This window comes from Paramormyrops kingsleyae, chromosome 12 (assembly GCF_048594095.1).
Source record: "Paramormyrops kingsleyae isolate MSU_618 chromosome 12, PKINGS_0.4, whole genome shotgun sequence".
In the NCBI taxonomy this organism is placed as follows: Eukaryota; Metazoa; Chordata; class Actinopteri; order Osteoglossiformes; family Mormyridae; genus Paramormyrops; species Paramormyrops kingsleyae.
The window spans coordinates 8,181,698-8,203,422 of NC_132808.1; the positions used below are offsets into that span (position 1 = coordinate 8,181,698).

Below are 21,725 nucleotides of genomic sequence, written 5' to 3' on the forward strand. Positions count from 1 at the left end.
ACTAATACATTCATAAGATAATAATAATTGTATCCATCCATCCATTATCCAACCTGCTTATCCTACTGGGTCTGGAGCCTATCCTGGAAACAATGGGCACAAGGCAGGGAACAACCCTGGACAGGGGGCCAACCCATTACAGGGCACACTCACACACCATTCACAATTTAGTAACTCCAATTAGCCTCAACATGTTTTTGGACTGTGGGAGGAAACCCCACGACAAGAACATGCAAACTCCACACACATTATAACCCAGGCGGAGACTTGAAACCAGGTCCCAGAGGTGTGACGCAACAGTGCTAACCACTGCACCACTATCACCCCTAACTATATAATTCAGTAATACAAATAATAAACCATAACATACATAAGAACATAAGAAATTTACAAACGAGAGGAGGCCATTCACCCATCAGGCTCGTTTGGGGAGAACTTAGCTAATAGCTCAGAGTTGTTAAAATCTTATCTAGCTCTGATTTAAAGGAACCCATGGTTTTAGCTTCCACTACAATAGCAGGAAGACTATTCCATACTCTGACTACACGCTGTGTAAAGAAGTGCTTCCTCAAATTTGTTTTAAAATGTTCTCCCGCTAATTTCCACTTATGGCCACGAGTTCTAGTATTTAGACTAATATTGAAATAGTCATTTGGCTGAACAGCATCCAGACCCGTTAGAATCTTATAGACCTGAATCATATCCCCCCTTAGTCTCCTTTGCTCAAGGCTGAACAGATTCAGTTCCGCTAACCTCTCCTCGTAAGACATTCCTCTAAGACCAGGAATCATTCTCGTAGCTCTTCACCGTTCACATTGGCCTCAAGAACTAAATTAGCGCTTGATTACCCTGCACTTAATGTTATGGCTGAGAATGCACGTTCTGAGCGGCTGCAGCTAGACCCTTCTCGGCAAAGCCGAAACACGCCACACTCTGTATTTGCTCAGCTGCATCTTAAACAGCGGCATTATACCGCCATAGTCTATTGGGTTTGTCGTGCATTGCAGCAGATATTCAGGTCGTATCGATGGTTTTAATGCTTTTGCTGTTTAAAAACGGCAATTCGCACCAACTCCATGCTCTGAAGCACTACCACGACAATAACGACATTTTCAAAGTATAAAAATACAACTTAAAAGCACATTTTGGCTACCCGGAACAAGAATTCCAATTATTTTAAGTCACAATGTCTTGCATTACTAAGTCATTATTTGTTTTCCATCCGTCTGTCAGTTGTATATATAAAACATTCGCGCGTGATAAATACATTGAAATCGCCAGTAGTTATGTTAACCGCAGAACCTATTTCCCAGAAATAGGGAAGCCCCATGTTTGCGGAAAGATCGATGCCACGATGATTTCGGCCATCACGACCGGGGGAGACGACAGTTTGCTGGTTTGCATCCATCCCATCGCAGCAACTCACAATATTAGTGGGATTTAAAGCAGGATCGTAAAACGGAACCTTAGGTCCGCATTTCAAGCGGTCGGACATACAGCAGGATATGGGTGAGTTCCTTCATTCATATTTTTCCCAATTTTAAGCCTTTAAAATCGAATCGTTTCATGAATGATGGCTCCCACGCCGGTTTTCGCCAGATTCGTTACAGTTTTAACTAAACTGTGGTCTTCTAAACATGTCTCAGCAGGCATTCAACCTGTATTTCGGTGAAATTATACATCAAATTACAATGGAGGACGATCGCTGCCATAGCAGATTTACTACGATCCCACGTGTACTTATCTGGTTACTCGTTAATCGTCTAATGTCACTGTTAAAAGAAAGCCGGGGTCAAGCGTTTTCTCCTTTTGAATGGTATAGTTAATTATAATGGGGGCAGTAAAGTTGTATCAGTTTAACGGTTTCGATTGGTTCCTTGGATCTTTAACCTGATCATAATTATGTCTTATGCACTTTGGTGAATAGTTTAAACTTTAAGAATCCATGCTTTGAGGGGTAAACTCGCATAGAGTACTATGTTAGTTTGAAAATGAAGATTTGTATGTTTTTCTTGTTCATACCATTTCTAATAAGACACTCGGAGTCTTGTTAGTGTATTGGCCAGGCGAGTTTCCCGGTCCCGAAATAAGACAATAAAAGTCCATTCAAAGGGACTGAAAACATGATTTGAAAGGTCTCCTTCTAGTTCACTATTTTAAAATAAAAAGTTTGATGTGGAGCTTTTTAGACAAATTCTTTGCTCTGCGAAGTAGTTCAAATATTACAATTATGTCTGTCAACGAGTACTTTTATGTGATCATTAAGTAGGAAGGAAAAGTAATTTGCATCCCCGTTGTAAAAAATAGCGCTCGTCGTCCTCCAATCTAAAGCGAATGTGGTCTGTTGAGGCATTTTCTAGATTAAACTAGAAATTTTTAAAATTAGGGTTTTTTTATATGTAGACGTCAGGTTCGCAGTTCTCCAAATGAATATTGATAATGTAAATAAAGTTTACAAAGGAAACAGCGGTCGTAAAACGAGTTTTTGAACACCGACAGTCAACAGGAAATGTGATCTGTTCTATAGTCCAAGTATGGGCTATATGCGAAGTAATGGCAGGTGCAGAGGGCGAAAATTATAGCAGTGCATGGTACAAGGCGAGAAATACTGAAGGCGAAGCACCTCGAGAACTATCTATCTATCTATCTTTACATTACATGCATTACAGTCAACCCTTTTGTATCGCGATGTTCACCATTACGGTTTCGATATATCATGGGGTCGACATGAGAAATTACACTGGATTTTTGGGGGGTTCTGCAAAACCCGTAGAAGATGCACAAAACTCATAAATGCATAAAATATACTATGTACAGTGGTCACTACAGGATCTGAGTCAACCGAGAATTTGAGTTGCACATGCTCTGCTAATCGGAGTCAACCATGTTCTAAACTGTTATTAAAGTATTTAATTGTTCAAGTAATAAAGAACAAACCATCTGCCAAACCTGCACCTTTATCAGTTATAGAAAGTTAAGGCCCATCTCATGTACTTGCATAAATTTCATTTAATTGTCTTTATTGACACTGACAAAGCCTGTCACAGGGGACGTACACTTTTTGTATTTGACTTGCTTTTAGTCATTTTTCAGTTTTAGTTTTTTTTTTTTTTTTTTAGGTAGATTTAGTTAGTTATTGGATGATTTATATTTGGCTTTCAATGCTGGCGCATGCGCGATTTGCATCCACTCACAGTGTCATTTATCTTGCATTTCCGTAATCTGTTCGTTTAGTTCTGCTAATGTAGTTTCTTCCCCCGTCAAGGTGACCAAGTGAACCAAAAAAAAAACAAAAACAGAAGTTTACTCTCCAGAGCCAGTGTTCTGGATTCGCTTGTACATTTGTGGGGAGTGTGGTCAGGAAGAACATCAACAGCATTTATTTTTGCAAAAATCCTGCAGAGCTTGATATGAACTTTTTTGTGTGTTTTTTAAGTGATGGAACTGGTTGCTTGTGTTTCTAACTTTTGCCATCAGGACATGGTGACAAACCTTGCGTAATGCTGAAATTTGCTCAGAGTTGGATGATTTAAAATTAACCAGTTCCAAATAATTGGGGCAGTGGTGGCTTAATGGTTAGGGAAGCGCACTCGTAATTGAAAGATTGCAGGTTCGAATCCCCAACCAGCAAGGCACCACTGAGGTACCCTGAGCAAGGTACCGCCCCCAAGCACTGCTCCCCGGGCGCTGAATTAGCTGCCCCCTGCTATGTCACATATGGGTTAAACACAGAGGACACATTTCGTTGTGGTGTGACAACCATGATCACTGAATTAAAAAATAACTGAGGTGCCCTCCTTTTCTGGAGACTCGACTCCTGTCGATGCCTCAGATAGTTCTTAATTTGCTACTATATATATGTAAACATGTTATTTTTGTTTAAAGTGCATAATCACACAAAATCTGTTTATTTTGAATTTGTTAATTTGCTATCACGACAAAGCGACAGATTGTATTTAACAGAAAATTCACACAACACGGATAAACTGGTTACATATACTATATAAGGACAAGTACTCAGATTACAGCTGAAGCTTTGAAGAAAATACAATGCTTTATTTTTGTGTAAATAGAGGTAAGGGGTGCACACTGATTACAGTGCATTGCTGCGCTCACCACACGAAAAGCCACCTCAGGGATGAGAACCTGAAGTACAGTCATGTGGCGGGTGATACCTCAGCACCACACTAGCCTGAATGGACCAGTGTGAGTTTTTCTGGTGGCTGGAGTGCCAATCCTGCCATCAACCCCCAAGTTATTCCCTGTAAATTGGAGGACCTCCTCATAGGGCTGGATGTAGATTAACATCATACCCAGGATGAAGCAATTGCAGGTTAAGGGCCTTACTCAAGGGCCCAACGGAGTAGGATTACTGTTGCCATTCACGGGATTCAACCCAGCAACCTTCCAATTGCTGGCACAGATCCCTAGCCTTAGAACCACCACCCTGCCTGACCTGCATTGCTGACTTATAAATGGGCTGTTGAATAATTAGACTGACTTCTCGCAATGTTGACAGTATAGTGCAATCCATGTTATGGCACACAATCATACCAGTAATGACTATGGCTTGGAATATACCGCCCACCCCTAATTGCAAGATATTGGACAAGATTCACATTTACACTTGTATTGTGTGTGCTGTTATTTGTTGACAGAACATATCATTGCAATACAGGAAAAACAGACAAAGGCATAGCACACAGGAGGAAAAAATACAAAATTAGAAATGTAGACATAGGAAGCACCTCTTAGGCAGAATTGTACATGCAGTGCTGTACAAGGAATTACAGATCAGTCCCTCTATACCTCCTGACATTCCTGTCTGTCGGGCTACAGATTCTCATCCACATCACAACGGATAACTTCGCTTGCAATGCAGTGTGGAAAGAATCTTGTGCTATGTCACATCTAGCCTCTGCGGGCATCTGCTGTGATGCCCTTACATGCTGCACCCATGGCAGGCAACAGTGTCACCTGAGTATGTGGTTGCCGATCGTAAACCCCACCTCCATGCAGAGTAGAACTTCTCAAATGGGTTACGGTATGGAGAATAGGGTGGGAGGAATTCCATCAGTATCCTTTAGTGGGTCGCAAACTATAACCTGTACGTGTGTGTGTGTGTGTGATGCGATGCTCACAAAGTCTTGGGGTACTTGCTTAATTCTGTAAAAATTTTGTGTTTTTCTTGGTTTCATAAAAGTCCATTGAGAAGCGATGCTTACCGTATCTCCACACAACTTCTTCTTATTCTTTCTGTTAAGTGACATTTTGACTGACTCGTTCAGCTCTGTTCTTGCCATTTTGCTATTAATCGCAGCTGTAGTCATTGGCTGCCAAAGCGATACTAAACGCAAATGTTTGGTGTTTTATTTTATTGCAAAGATGTTACTAATTAAAATGCACCCAATGAGATTGCTTGTGAAAGACCTTTTTAACTCGGAACAGCTCTTTTAGAACTATAATTTAGGTTTCAGTTTATTATTACTTCAAATGAATTTGCAACTTACAGCAGTTCTGTAGTTGCTGCTGGGATTGTTTCACTGTGAGGGACTGGTGTAGACGTGGTGTGCACTTGTTGAAGCGGTTGATTGAAATTGTTTGGAAGTATATTTGAGTGTTTGTGCCAGTACAGTTTACGTGGGTGGCTGTTTTTATATTATGTTATTTTTTCGGTTGGCGAAAGGGCTTGTCTGTTTTTGTTAATAAACAGCGCAAGTGTTATGAACAGTGATTGAGTTGCGGCTACGGCATTTCTGTCCGTGTAACTTCGCAAGAAACACCCGCGGGGGGAGGACATTTTCCACTCCGGCAGTAGTCTACTTTGAGAGGGTTTTTTGTGTTTTTTCAGCCTCCCAAAAGAGCAACTTCGCTTTATTTTAGTTATTCGTGGTTCAGTAGGAAGTTATTCTTGGGTAAGTAATTGTTAATTTGGTTATTTTAAAAGTTTGATTTCAAAGGTTTTTTATTTCTGACCCTATCAGATCATTTTAAAAAGTTCCGTTTTAAGTGTTAACTTAGTGTTTAATTGTGCTCGGCACTTTAAATTAACGTACAGTATAGTTAATACAATAATCAACTTAAAGTTAAATACACTATATTAATATACTGGGCTGGGAGTAAAGGACGGTGTCGTAGCAAGTTAGGTAATTATGGGGCCAGCTCAGTGTTGTGTTTGCAAGATGTTTGCCCTTCTGGATGTTTGTGTCCAGTTGGAATTCATCTGCGAGCCATGTAGGTTAGTGGACTCACTCATGGTCAAGGTTTGTGACCACAAGGAGCAACTAGCTCTCATCCGACACAAGGAGTTAGAGGAGAGAGTTAACACGCCTTTTAGGGAGACAGTGTGTACGTCACAAGCGGGGAGGGGGGAGAATGAAGGGCAGAGAGGTTGAGAGAGCTGGGTGAATGTAGGTCATAGATGTAGAAAAGGGCGTACACAGTTTACAGAGGCGGCATCACCTGAAGTGATTGTGTCTAACCGCTTTCAGGTGCTTCTAGCTTTAGAGCCGGAAGAGATTGGGGAGGTAGGGGTGGATCCAGTGGTCATGGTGCATGTTGGTACCAACGACATAGGCAAGGGCAGGAGGGTTGTTCTGCAGGATAATTTATAGAAGTCATGGATAAGCTTAGAAGCAGAACATCCACTGTGGTATTCTCTGGAATACTTCCTGTGCCACGTGCAAGCCAGGCTAAGTTAGCTGAGATAAAGAGATTAAACGCCTGGCTAAAATGGTGGTGTAGGAAAGAGGGGTTCAGGTATATGGGGCACTGGAGGACCTTCTGGAACAGCTCAAGCTGGATGGGTTGCATCTGAACCAGTGTATTGGGGAGGCGTATATGTAGAGTAGTTGAGGAATGTTTAAACTCCTATCGCCTTCTATGTTTAAAGGTCTCTCCTGCTGTCCTTAAGGCATTCTACTTGGCTGCCATAGAGAGCATCCTGACCATGAGCATCATGGTTTGGTAACTGCTACGCCCAGGACCGGAAAGCCCTGCAGAATGTGGTTAGAGCAGTTGGTCGCTGCACCACTTCTGCCTTGCCCTCCTTACAAGAAATCTACAACAGCCGCTGCAGGACCAGAGCAATAAAAATCTTCAAGGATCCCTCCCACCTCAATAACTTTCTGTTTTGCCTGCTGAATGCAGGCAAACACTTCTGCAGCCTTATTACCAGAACGGAAAGGTCAAGGAGGAGCTTTTTTCCCCAGGTCATAAGGCTCCTAAACCAGGACAGTACTCAGTGCCTGCTTTCACACTGTTCAAATCATTGGCACACACCTCAAACCTCTTGCACATTGTATTGCACAGCAGTATACCTCTTACCTATCACTTATGTATAGATTATGTACTGCTGAACAATTATTATTGAATTATTTTTCATTATTTTTTCTCTATATTTTATCATGCACAGCTGATTACATTCCACTACATGTTGTATGTGTACGACTGTGTACGTGACGAATAAACATCTTTAATCCTGAATCTTTAACTAGGGACTGGGGGGGAAGGGAGGTTAGTTAAGAATATAGGTGGGGTGAGACGGAATGCCCCAATTAATATTAAAAGTGGGCACTGTAAAAGGCCTATCCTTCACAGTCTGTACTTAAAGGCTAGGAGTATTAGAAACAAAATACACGATTTAGAGGCTTTTATTTCATCAGACTCTTACGATATTATAGGACTAACAGAAACATGGATGAGTGACAATGATGGAGAAGAATGCAATATGGATGGTTACACGTTGTTCCACAGAGACCGGATAGGCAAGAAGGGAGGTGGTGCTGCAGTATATGTGAAAGAACTTGCAGGCAAGGGAGCTCACTGATAAACATAAAAGTACAGAAGCTGTATGGGTAAAACTTGATGCTAAAAACTCAAATGGCCTGATTGTCGGTGTTTGTTATAGCGCACCTAATGTAGCTGCAGAGGAAAGCAGAATGTTATATAACGACATCAGGATTATGAGTAATAAAAATGATGTGGTGGTTATGTTGATTTTAATTTACCTGGGATACAGTGGGACACAGTCTCTGGCTCTTCTGTAAATGAACTTGAGATGGTGGAATTAGTACAGGATTGTTTTTTTTACTCAGTTTGTTAATACCCCTACCAGGGGAGAAGCCCTTCTTGATCTTGTTTTCTCTAATAACCAGGATAGGATTGGAAAATTTGAGGTTTTAGAACCACTGGACAATAGTGATCACAACGTGGTTAAATTTGAGGTTAATTTTAGTGTCTGAAGAGCAAAGTCCAAACCAAAAATATACAATGGGCCTCATTCACCAACCGTTCTTACGAATAAATTTGTTCTTAATTAAACCCCACGTGCGCATTTTTTTTACGAAGATTCTGACATTCATCAATGTTTTCTTATCTGAATTTGTTCTTAGCTAAGAACAGAATCTACGCGAACTCAAGACCATTCGTACGCACATTTGAATAATGATAGTTTGTTCAAAATAATCGGTTATAGCAGTTTTGTTCAGTCTACAGTTGATAAAATGATAGTATTTTAATAATTTATAAAAGTAAAATATAAAAAATAATTTTAAAGTGTAAAAATTATTTTCATGGTAGTAATGGCAATCATGCGGATTATAAATAGGTCTGTTTCTGCGCATTGGCCTTGCTATCAAAATGGCATTTCTGTTACTTCTTGAAGAGCTTGCCAATCGTGCTCTGAGAAGGGAACGCATGTTTGAAGATCATTTAGATTTATTTGGCACACAACATTCACAGAGAAGGTGATATCTTTCCATGTATCAGCTTTCTTTGGGGCTTTATATCCACTGGTTACGCTACTAAATAATATGTGTCTATTTGCATTTACCTCCTGTACAGTAAAATCCACTTATAACAGACTTCAAGGGACCTGGCAAAACAGTCTGTTATATCCAGAGTTGCTGTATGCCCAGAACACAACTACAGGACACCATTTACTCATGCCACACCCCAGCAGACACACTTGTGGTATAGATTATTATATTGTACATGTAGTAATCCAACTTTACCTGACCAGATGCGTGACTATTAATAATCCCGACTCCGTATCTACGCTGGATATCACCGGCACGCCACGCGCCTTGTAGGCGGAGCTACATTTCCGTTATAGCCCAACAAAACTACAGCTAAAAGTGGCCCTGGGGACCAAATTGTCTGTCCTTTATAAGCGAAATTCCGTTATATGCGAGTCCGCTATATCCGATGCTTTTTCTGCATGTTCATGAAGGCGCACGGCTGGGACCATTATAAGCTAGTCCACTATAACGGGATTTTACTGTATTAATACTTCTACTTCAGCATTACTGAAGTTTTTTTTTCCTCTTCGTACCAAGCGGCCCACAGCCTATGTGTCTCTTCGCCATTCCTTGCACACGGTCCTACAGTCTCATGCCCTTTTATGGGAAATTGCAGGGCGTTTCCCTATGCTAATTAGGACAAACTTGCAAGCACTTTCAGTTACGAAGACTTGGGATTCATCATTCTTAAGAACAAAGGTGCGAACAATTCTGCTACTTAAGAACACCTCATGAATCCGACGTAGGTTGTTCTTAAATTTTGTAGGAACTAATTTAAGAGAATTCTTATGAAAATACTGGTGAATCAGGCCCAATGTTAGTAAGGCTAACTTTAATGGTATGAGACTGAAACTATAAACTGGATGGAATTCAACAGCAAAACTGTTGAAGAGATATGGTAATTTTTTAAAAGCATATTTTTGCAAGTGCAAGAGGACTTCATACCAGTTTCCAGCAAAACTAAATCTAAATGAGCCAGTCTTTTACCGTAACCCAGCGTGTGCGCGCCTCAGAGGCTGGGCCGGACTTTTACCGTAACCCAACGTGTGCGCGCCTCAGAGGCTGGGCCGGACTTTGCTGTAACCCAGCGTGTGCGCGCCTCAGAGGCTGGGCCGGACTTTTACCGTAACCCAGCGTGTGCGCGCCTCAGAGGCTGGGCCGGACTTTTACCGTAACCCAGCGTGTGCGCACCTCAGAGGCTGAGCCGGTATTCACCGTAACTCAACTTGGGCAGTCGCATCGAGTCCCGGAGAAATGGGGTCGAGGCAGAGCCTTCAAGAGATTGTTAGAATAACCCCAGTCTCTGAGGAACATGCAGAGGTTTAGCAGGCAGCCAAGAAGTAATCAAAACACAGTTTATTCACAATTAATATATATCACATCAATTTAATCAAATATAACATAACAGTAATTCTAACATGTGGCCTCAATTCCTAAACTATATAATCCAATTAAAAGTATACAACAATTCCATACCTCAGCTGAGTGGACACATAGTAACTGCAGAAAATATCTGATTACAGATGAAGATTCATACAGCACTATGTGTGAGCTCTGATTACCAGAGCATGTGAGCGGAGTGGAGCGGTGAGAATTTCCACTCATCGCTCACGAGGCTGTTGGCTCCGCCCGCTCCTCCGCTCTAATTCACACTAAGTCGCTCTGCACAACACCGCTCTTCGCTACACTAAAATTTCCTCCCGCTCCAGTCAAATCGCTCCATGCTCGCTCCAATTTAAAAGAGAGACAAATAATCTGCATGCCTAACAAATGTCACCTTAAACCGAAGCCTTATATCATAAAAAAATATGAGCAACGGCAACATTGCCACTCAGAAAATATTTATTTTTAAGCAACATACACGTTTGGCAATGGCATTCTACACAAAAATAGGCTTAAAAATAAAGGAATCAATGGTCTTAATAGTCTAAAGAATATACAGGTTAAGCATCTACATTTTAAATTCCTCAATTTTTTCTGTTGATGCTGCTGCTGCGTCTCTATAAAATAAAATTTCACTGACAGCGTTACGTGAAATTTAAAAAATCCTATTAGACCTACTTTGAATGACAAAACGAATTTGATTTCAAACGAGACCAAACATGGGTGTATGTTTCCTTAATGTTAGTCTGGGGTAATACCTCCTGTATTGGTGTGAGTTAGCGAGAGTATGATGCATCTGTTTCTTGACACAGCCAGGCCTTGTCGCTGGAATTTGGCTGCAGGGTTCTGGCCGCCCAGTGCGGGTGAGATGTCCCTTTTGATGTGGTGATCAGATGATTTGGGTCCAGTCTTGTCGGAGCCGGTGGACCTTTGCTTCAGGACACTGGGTGGAGCATTACAGGCTTGCCAGAGCTCAGACCGACGGGGCCTGCAAGGCCTCCAGCCTTACAGTTACATCTCTAGGTGTGTGGAGTTTAAGTCAAGTGAGGTGATGCTAAGATTATACAATTCCTTGATAAGACCCCACCTAGAATATTGTGTGCAGGTTTGGTCACCATACCTTAAAAAGGACATTGCTGCCTTGGAATGGCTTCGACGTAGGGCTACAAGAATGATTCCTGGTCTTAGAGGGATGTCTTATGAGGAGAGGTTAGTTGAGTTCAATCTGTTCATTCTTGAGCAAAGGAGACTAAGGGGGGACATGATCCAGGTATACAAGAGCTAGATAAGATTTTAACAACTCTGAGCTACAGTATTAGTTAAGTTCTCCCCAAACGAGCTTGATGGGTCGAATGGCCTCCTCTCGTTTGTAAATTTCTTATGTTCTTATGTAAATTAAGCCTTGTAAGTTTAACCACACTATTTGTAAGTTCTCAATCGCTCAGTTGTTAAAATCTCTCTCTGATTTAAAGGAACCCAAGGTTTTAGCTTGCGTTCCACTAGTAGGAAGACTATTCTATACTCTAACTACACACTGCGTAAAGAAGTGCTTCATCAAATTCGTTTTAAAATGTTCTCCCGAATCAGCTATCTTTATTTCAGTGGAACCCATAAAATATCTGTACTTTATATAGTTTTGCTCCCTGCATAGATTACCTTACATTTATCAATGTTAAACTATCCTCTGTTTTGCCTTCCTGCCCATCCACCATGCAGCCTTACTCCTCTTCTTATTACCAGCTGTTCACTCTGTTCATTTCCTTCTTCTCTCATTGTCATAAACTGTAACCCTCTGACAATATAAGCTTGCCAGTTGAAGATTCACGAGATGCATCTCTCAGATATTTTAGAGAACTGGTTGATTATTGGTTGATCTAACATTTCAAAAATTCCCTCCATTAGTGAAAGTCAAGATTCATCTGAGAGCAATTCATCAATTCAGGACACACTTATATATAAAAAGTCTAATACAAATGTATGGAAAATATGTTTGACAGATTATGACAAATGGTTTAACCATTTTCAATGCAATGATCTAATGCCTAGATGCTTTGGATGGTATGACAGAGAACCAGTATAATACTTTTTGATCCACATGACCTAAGCAGTTGGTAATGTAGGAAACACCAGAAAATTGCAAATAATCATTTGCATGAATGTGTCAAAGCATTTGCAGTTTGTGCAATTCCAAATAATGGGACATTGTTTTTATGATGTGCACAAGTGACTGGGAAACTGCAAAGACGGGCTGACGTCACCAATTTGCGCTGCTGCAGCTGCTGGAAGTTTTTCCCGAAAGTTCCTCCCGAAACCCCTAGTGACGAAACCAGTAGGTGATCTCGTTCCTAAATTTAAGGGGCGAACACACCCACTCCTTACTTTCAGCGTCGCACTTTGTACTTTTACTATTCTTTCACAGAGACAGAAGTCGCCCTAAATGATTATTTAAAACATACGCTGTAAGAAAAAAGGGTATCGCCCCGGTACATATATAATTGTACTTCCAATGGTACAAAAATGTTTCTCATGATCAATTTCTTTATCTTAAAAGGTACATTTACGTACAGCTAGGGTCTAGACTAAAAGTCGTGAGGGAACAGCACCAGTGACAAGTAATTGTGCCCTCAAAGATACAAATTGATAATTTTTTTGACAAATCACTTAAGTTCTTTTTAGGACAACAATAATAATGATGACAATAATAATTGGCCAATGTTGCAATATAAATTATAGTGTAGGTTAGGCAACAGAAATAATGCATATGACAACTAAATGAAAACGAGTCATTGTTTAATTGTTTGCGCAGACGATAAATAAATAATCAACAGAAACGCGGAAGCGCCTCTATACGCGGAAAGATGCCACGGTGATTTCGACCATCGCGACCGTGGCCGCTACGCCCATTTGCTGGTTTGCATCCATCCCATCGCAGCCCCTCACAATATTAGGAATGAGTGGTGGTAAAAGGCCTGGGATTTAATGAAGGATCGTAAAACGGAACCTTAGGCCCGCATTTCAAGCGGTCGGATATACAGCAGGAGATGGGTGAGTTCATTCATTCATATTTTCCCCACTTTTAAGCCTTTTAAAGCGAATCGTTTCATGAATGACGGCTCCCACGCCGGTTTTCGCCAGATTCGTTACAGTTTTAACTAAACTGTGGTCTTCTAAACATGTCTCAGCAGGCATTCAACCTGTATTTCGGTGAAATTATACATCAAATTACAATGGAGGACGATCGCTGCCATAGCAGATTTACTACGATCCCACGTGTACTTATCTGGTTACTCGTTAATCGTCTAATGTCACTGTTAAAAGAAAGCCGGGGTCAAGCGTTTTCTCCTTTTAAATGGTATAGTTCGTTATAATGGGGGCAGTAAAGTTGCATCAGTTTAGCGGTTTCAATTGGTTCCTTGGAGCTCTAACCTGATCATAATTAGCTTATGTCGTATAAACTTTGTTGTTTTGTTTTAACTAAAATAATTCGTTGTATGTGATTCACATTAAAGTATTACTTTAAGCCACAACCTCGAATGCCTTTCCAAGAGCTTCGTACCGCTTAGTACTTCGTTTTCTCGTACTCCCTTAAGTATTCCCCTAAACCCTTCCTAACTAAAGCACTACGTAATCTCGTTCGTCAATTTAACGACTGAACACACACACGCATGATGTTCAGCGTCGGACTATATTTTGACAGCTATAATTCTGTCACAGATAAACAGAGGTCGCTCTAACTGATCAGAAAAAATACACTGACGATTTTTCGTAGCACTACAATAACAGCAACAACAATAATGCAGTGGTACCTGTAACCACGAGCGTCTGAGGCCACGAGTAACTTGAGTCACGAGCATTTTTTTAAAATAAAATCTCAATGTACCCACGAGCAATGTTTGGAGCCACGAGCGGTACCGCGAGCCCGCCCGCCTGCCTCGTTATCTCTAAATGCACAAACAATGGGGAACAAGGGAAACTTGAGTCACGAGCCTTTTTATTTAATAAAATCTCAGTGTACTCACGAGCAATGTTTGGAGCCACGAGCGTTACCGCGAGCCCGCCCGCCTAGTTATCTCTAAATGCATAAACAATGGGGAACAACGGAAACTTGCGCACCCGGGTCAGCGGTAACTTTAGTTTTAAAAAATCTATTAAACTGAAACGCACAGTTAAATGGAACGAAAAGATACGATACGATTTCTTTCGATTGCTTCAGCTGGCTCATTCTAACAGCTGTTTTGAGTTGGTGCGACATGCCACCAGAGCGGTGCTATGATACGTAACGTACATCACGTCGGTAAAGTTAGTTTGCGGTTCGTTTTTCACGTTGCAAACGGCCATAAAAACCTTATATATGCACGAATACGAATTATGGTTCCTTGTGATAGTCCTGTTGTGTGAATTCAGAAAATATAAATACATTGCGTAAAAACAGCCTTTAATGTATTTTGACCAGTTATTTTCATTAGCTTCTCACGTCAAAACCAGACGTCCTCATGACTCAAAAAGCGTCTCATATTAAACATCCTGATTTGTGAAAAATTTCACAACTGATAATTAGTCCATATATCGCGTGTAAACCCATAAAAAACACATTGAAAAACGCGCGTTTTAAGGAGGACCGGACAGATAGTTCTTAAGGTGGACCAACAGTATAGCCCAAATACACATTTTAATAATTCCATGAATCATACATGCATTTAAACTGGTTAAAACTGATCAAGATGACTTGTGATGGTCAACCAAAGACCTTTCACATCTTCATATACCCCTCAGACACTGACATTGATTTGTTAAAGCTTTCACAAGTCATATTTTAAGAGTTATGACTGATTAAAGGCCCTAATAATTACCAAGATGACCTCTGACTGACCAAATCAAAACTTTCACACCTTCATCTATCCTAGAAGGACTCACCCTGATTTGTGAAAGTTTTGTGAAATACTGATGGTGTCAATTTCCTGTTCTGTGAGGTCTGTGCATTTCACATGTGTCCACAACATGCACTCGTCACATTGGATCTACACAGAAAATCACCCAAACAAAACATGGTTTTGTATATGTTGTACATAATATGTAAAAACTAACTTTTATTAAGCTATTGTTTTATTGTTTATTAATAATTGTAATTTGTTAAATATTATGTTACTGTTCTATTTGATGTAATGTTTAAACTACACTAATAGTTAATTGTAATAAAATGATGTTCAACTTTAAATTTGTGATAGCACCGATAATTTGCCCTTTTTTCTACATTTTTTTTTATTAGTAACACAATTTACTGTAAAATGTAGGCTTGTTTTTCAATGTTTTATTGTTAGCAACATTTTTTATGCTCGATGTAGGCTACGCCGCATTTAATGATGAAAGTGTGAGTAATATGCCGAAAAATATGATATTCTCAATCAATACTACTTATATTGTCACTAAAAGCTCAATTATTGTGCCTATAAATGTTTTGTATGTGGGTATTTTGGGGCCGGAAAACCAATTAATCCCTTTCCCATTATTCCTTATGGGAAAAATTGTTTGTACCCACGTGCTGTGTCTTCAAACCAATTACGCTCGTGGGTACAGATATCACTCTAATTGGTCAATGTTACAATATAAAATTATAATCTAGGAAAGGCAATTTCATTTATATATCATATTTTCAAACGCAGAGGTCATTCTAAGAGCTGTACATAAATTTTTCCCCAAATAACAGTAACAAAGTAAATCGGGGGAAAAGACTATACAAGTAAAAGACAATAAGAATACAATAAATAGCGTCAACATTGATTAATGAATGTGTAGTAAAAAGCACACTGTAATTGGAATGTATTAAGCTTGGTTTTAAACATTTGATCCAAGCCCCATGTTATGTAAACTGGGCCAAGACCACTGACTGACTTGTTTATTTACTTGTAAAATTTTGGCAGTGGTGGCTTAATGGTTAGGGAAGCACACTTGTAATTGAAAGATTGCTGGTTCGAATCCCCGACCAGCAAGGCACCACTGAGGTACCCTGAGCAAGGTACCGTCCCCAAGCACTGCTCCCCGGGCGCTGAATTAGCTGCCCCCTGCTATGTTACATATGGGTTAAATGCAGAGGCCACATTTTATTGTTATGCTGTGGTGTGTCAACAATGACCACTGATCACCAAATTCTAAATTTATAATGTAGGCATATATTTGTGTAAAAGGCCTCATTGTAGCTTTAACACCAGTATACAATCTGATTACATAGCATGGCTGTGCAGCATTCAGAAATGATCAAATTCTAATTAAATAAATGAAAACTGTGCAAAATTGTAATTCAAATTTTAATGAAGGAGAATGAAAAATGAATTGAATTCATAAAATTTCATATCCAAGGTGGAGGTGCATGCTGTGCAGCTTTTAACAATAGTTTACTATGGTAAACGTCATACAATAACCCTATCACAACCCTATCCGTCTGACAACCCATGGACACTCAGGCTACTGTAGACTCCTCAAAAATGGTAAGACAAACAAATGGTTAAATATGCCAAAAGAATAACTATGTGGCAATGAAAAAGGAGGGCCATCATAAACCAAATGTATGTTGTTAGAACAGGCTAAAACTTATACACAATGTTTGTCTTCATGCAAATAAAATAAAGTACTTTTCACTCCCTTCTACATACCCAAGGTCAGTATATACATATGCTGTCTAGAAAGTAAATCTATTATGTAATTATTTGTCTTTCTAGATTGAATGCCATTCCTGTGTTGTGTGATTACATTGAATTTCTTTGAATTAAAATGACTTAAATTCTTCTTCCTACCAATACATTTCAAATTCCAATTCAACATCCTGTGGGGTATGGTTAATTCAATTCAAATTCCAATTATTGAATGGAATTTGGAACAATTAATTTATTCTGAATTTTTCATAACTTGTGTACATGATGAGCTAACCAATCAAGCTTGCTGTGTGTTAAGTCATCCTTTGATGTGGGAAGGTGTATCATCCCTTACTACTGTCAGTGACAATGGTTGCTTTTCTGAGGCTGTGCTGTGTGTCAGGCAGTTTGTCCAAGAGGCCAAGTTGCTGATCTAAATACGGTTTTGCTGCGTTACGTCCCGGTCTACGGTCGGGGCGTAAGCAGCGATAAGAGCAGGAAAGAAGGGGGGGGGGGGGGGGTAGAGGGTATGGAGGTCGGGAAATAATTAACACCCAGGGCGATGATATTAACGGAGACGGATATAGGTATATATGGGAAATGTGGGATAAGTGAACGCCAGGGTGAACTTCGGGAGTGACAAAGGGCAACACAACAAACAAAACCCAGTTAACTACCTACAAGCATACCAATGAAAACTTCCCTAACCCAAAAGAAAAATAAAACGAGACAGTCACTAACCTAACCCTTTCTAAGCACAAAACGGAGACAAAATGTTGCACACAAAAAAAACAAATGGCAGCCACTCCCTGCAACCTTTACACATATATATTCTATGTACAAAGAATTTACATAGTATTTACACGGGGCAACCAAATCTAATCCGTAATCCAAAGAGTAGTCGTTAATCAGATAATAGGTCAAAATATCAAAGACAAACACAAGAGTATAATGGCCAAATCGAAATCCGAAAGAGAGTGTACCGAAAACCCGAAACGGATCGTGACGGGCAGTCAAATACAATAATCACAAACTAAGACAAAAAAAAATAGTAAAAGCTAAAGCAGAAGCTGTCCAATGGGTTTTGTGGGGCTTTATTTTATAGTCCATGAGGGGAGAGGCGGGAAACGGGAATGAGGAGACGGAAACCAGTTCATCCGGATTTGGCACGGCGTTCATGGAGAGAAATGGAAACAGTGGCAATGGATCGGCAGACTTGCTGAACGAGATTTGAAGGGAAAGATGGATCCACATACACACTCACACGCACGCGGACATAACAGTGGGTGAACATGAACGTCTTGGACCATCTCAGTAATACATAATTCATAGAGAAATACAGGCTGGCTTGGCGTGAAATATTGAGGCTCTTGGTCTGGTTCAGGATGAATTAAGCAGCAGACCACACTGAAATTCTTACCTCAGTCCCACTGTGTAGCTTCTAACAGCTCTCTCTCTCTGTGCAACTGGTGGATTCCTGCAGACTGTCGACTGCCTCAGCATTGTTGTTGTGTCCAGATCTATGCATGCATTGATCACATTTCTGTTGTGTCATGCATGCAATTATATAGTTTCCATCAGGAGGGGATACCTTCCCACTGCAGGAGGTAGTTCCTGGACCTTTCTTAGTCCCCTTCCGAGGTGCTTTTTGTTCAGCCAGGTACAGGACCAGCGGTGGGGTTTACAGGCAGTCCTCAGGTTATGAACAAGATTAATTCCTTAAGTCTGCCTTTTAGTTGAATATGTAGGTAAATCGGAACAGTAATAATACAGTACAAATAAATAATAATAATGACAAGACATTATGCAAATAAAAAGATGGCTATTAATGCATGTGATTTTGCTCTTAAAATGATCTGAAATGATCTGAAATTTGCTGGAGAATTGCATTTGTGTTACAGTCAAATCTTCCGTTTAAAATATGAAGACCCACCTCTTCCTGAAACACCTGATCTAACCTCATCCCCTTCCACTGACCCAGCTTTCTGTCATTGTTGACTGTTCCTGTTTCCAGTGATTTTGACTTGACAGTGCTTAATATGTTGTTGAATTTTGCACTTCCTGGAGAATATTTAGACTCTTGTTCACTTGTATTGCTTTTTTCGAGACACTAATCTCCTTTTTACAGTTCTAGCTCCCATCTTGCACTAGTCACTGATCGCTTATCCTAGCACCACCTTGACCTTCCTTGGCTCCTTTGACAGCTGTATGGTTTGACAATAGCATAGCTAAATAAATAAATGTAAATACGAATGTGAATCCCGTCATGGGGGTACTCCAGCCTTGCCCCCCCCCATATCTTTTTGCCCCCAGCCTTACCTTCTCTCTTTTTTTCCCTGCAGCGGCACAGCTGAAGAAGGCTCCATCCCTACCTCGAAGGCTTCTGTACACAATGTTCTTCCTATCAACCTCAGCTCTGCTGCTCGTCCTGTTTTACAACGACGGGCTTACTGGCGAGTGGCAGTCCAGCCTTCACCAGGCCTTCTTGCTGTCTCGGCAAGTTAAGACCTACCCTCTGCTGCATGGGCCCCGAATTTGCCCATCCCGGAGACCCATCACCCTTTTGCTTGCAGTGAAGTCGCACATTTCCAACTTTGAGCAGCGACAGGCTATCCGAAACACTTGGGGGAAGGATCGCCTTCAGTCCGAGCAGGTCGTAAGACGGGTGTTCCTGCTTAGCATCCCGGACAAGGGGGTGGGGCCGTACGCCACAGCCCTGAACTCCATGGTGATGGAGGAGAACAATCTATACAGGGACATCCTCCAGTGGGACTTCCAGGAGTCCTTCTACAATGTGACCCTGAAGGAGTTACTCTTCTGGCACTGGTTCCAGGACCATTGCATGGGCTCCATCCGTTATGTGCTCAAAGGGGACGATGACGTGTTTGTTGATGTGGAGCGTGTGCTGGACTTCCTGCGGGGACCTCCAACCCACGTAGAGCCTCTGTATATGGGCCGCCTGTTTGTTAACACATTTCCTGTACGCTTGTGGTGGAACAAATACTACGTTCCGTGGTCACTGTACTCTGGGGCCTATCCTCCATACATGGGAGGAGGTGGCTACCTGATATCCAACAAAACCATCCGCCTGCTGCTGCAAGCCTCCTCTGAAGTGCTGCTCTTTCCCATTGATGATGTTTATGTGGGCATGTGTGCAGAGGTAGCTAATATCAGTGCCAGGCATCACCAGGGCTTCATGCCCATTGAGTTCGACCCCTCACAGCACCCCTGTATCTACTGGGGGGTTCTGGTGCTACACAGACTAGAGTCGAATCAACAGTACTTACTGTGGGATTTTTATAAGAGTCAAGGACACAAGTGTGATAACTTTACATCACAACTAGGCCTGTAGGAGGGACACATTGCTACTTCCATTTGTTCACATATGGCGTAATATTTTGCAAAAGGTTCTGCATAAATGAGCCAAAGACATTCATTATAGGTACTGTATTTAAGCCTTCCAGTGTCATGTTTGCAACATTACTGTAGCATGTTTACTTATAAGGAATCGTGGCATAGCTGGCTAGCCTGTGAGGCACAGAACCTTGGCATCTCTTCAGCCTAAGTTCCTCTGTTCCCTGCACCCAACAAGCCAGATAGATCTATGTGGTCAGTCAGATCTATGTGGTCAGCTTAGACAGACAGGATCTGAAGGATTCCTCGCACTTTGCGAATGAAGCCGGGCGTGGCCATGTAAGCAAATGCTTGTAAATTTACTAGTGTGACGTGTAAGCTTCATCTTGGGCCCAAAACTGATATGCTAGCTGGTTTGGATAAAGCTGTCCACAATGCAAGAGTTTGTATTTAGATTTTTTTTTTATATGATTCTGTGTGAATTTTAAATGTTTTAATTAAAGCTTTTTCCAAGTTGTTTTTACAAAGTGGCCTGTTTACCAAAGAGCCAGTCATATGTATTTACTCTGAGTGACTACAAAGAAGTTTACTAGCACTTCTGTGTTTCCAGGGCTGCCCTTATATGTCATTCTGGGGGGTATTCCAGAAAGCAGGTTATGTGACATACCCGGGTAAGTTTAAGGGTAAGTTAGTGGATAACCTCAACTTTCGGTTCCAAAAACGGAGGTTAACTTTCTGGGTATGTACGTAACCATAGCAGCTTACTCCCTGAAGATAACCTGCTCAGTAGCAGGTTATGTTCCAGGGTAAGTTTGTTGCAGAAGGTTACTGAGCATGGCGTGCCCTTTTGATGACGATCCTGTGAACGTGGAGGCATAAATTATACAAGGTTTTTTTCGCCGGGAGACAGTTATAAGACCGCGTATTGATGTCTTGTCATTTCCTAATGATTATTTGAAAAAGCGTTATCAGTTTTCAAAAGAATCGTTCATTTACTTAACATCTCTTGAAACCGCATATTGCAAATGTCACAAACCCAAACCGCGGGTCTGCGCTTAGCACAGAAAACATCCTGTGCATAGCACTTCGGTTTTTGGCGTCAGGGCATTTTTTGTACAATATGGGCGACGCAGAGCATATAGGAAAGGCAACTGTGCGTAGAGCCGTTCGCACAGTATGTCTGGTACTTAACGCTTCTTACACACGTTTGTACAGTTCCCTGTCCATAGAGCTCTGCGTGTTATTAAAGAGGAATTCCACAGAGTGGTAGGTTTGTCCTTTGTAGTAAAATCTATGATGCATATTTAATATATAGTCATACTATTTATATCTATAGCCTACATGTATTCATCCTGCACACACACACACTTGATACTTCCATATATGACTTTCTATTTCAGGGTTTCCAAATGTAATTTGGAATACATGTAATACATGTATAGTGACAATAAAAGGCATTCATTCATTCATAATTGGGTGCATTGATGGCACCTACATTCCTATTAAAGCTCCTTCAATAAATGAGGGAGACTATGTTGATAGATAGATAGATAGATGTCTT

General features: G+C 40.9%; 1 protein-coding gene across 2 annotated transcripts; it reads left to right on the forward strand.

The window, feature by feature from the left end:
• The first annotated feature begins 611 nt into the window (after nt 1–611).
• LOC111857366 (acetylgalactosaminyl-O-glycosyl-glycoprotein beta-1,3-N-acetylglucosaminyltransferase-like) lies at nt 612–20,691 on the forward strand. 2 transcript variants are annotated; one of them, XM_072718587.1, is made up of 2 exons: nt 612–1,509; nt 19,153–20,691. In XM_072718587.1, the coding sequence occupies exons 1-2, from the start codon at nt 1,506–1,508 to the stop codon at nt 20,160–20,162; spliced, it is 1,014 nt and encodes a 337-aa protein (XP_072574688.1). In that variant the 5' UTR covers nt 612–1,505; the 3' UTR covers nt 20,163–20,691. The 2 variants fall into 2 exon arrangements, with proteins under 2 accessions (XP_072574688.1, XP_023693906.2); XM_023838138.2 differs by lacking the exon at nt 612–1,509 and adding an exon at nt 12,435–13,229.
• Nucleotides 20,692–21,725: the final 1,034 nt, after the last annotated feature.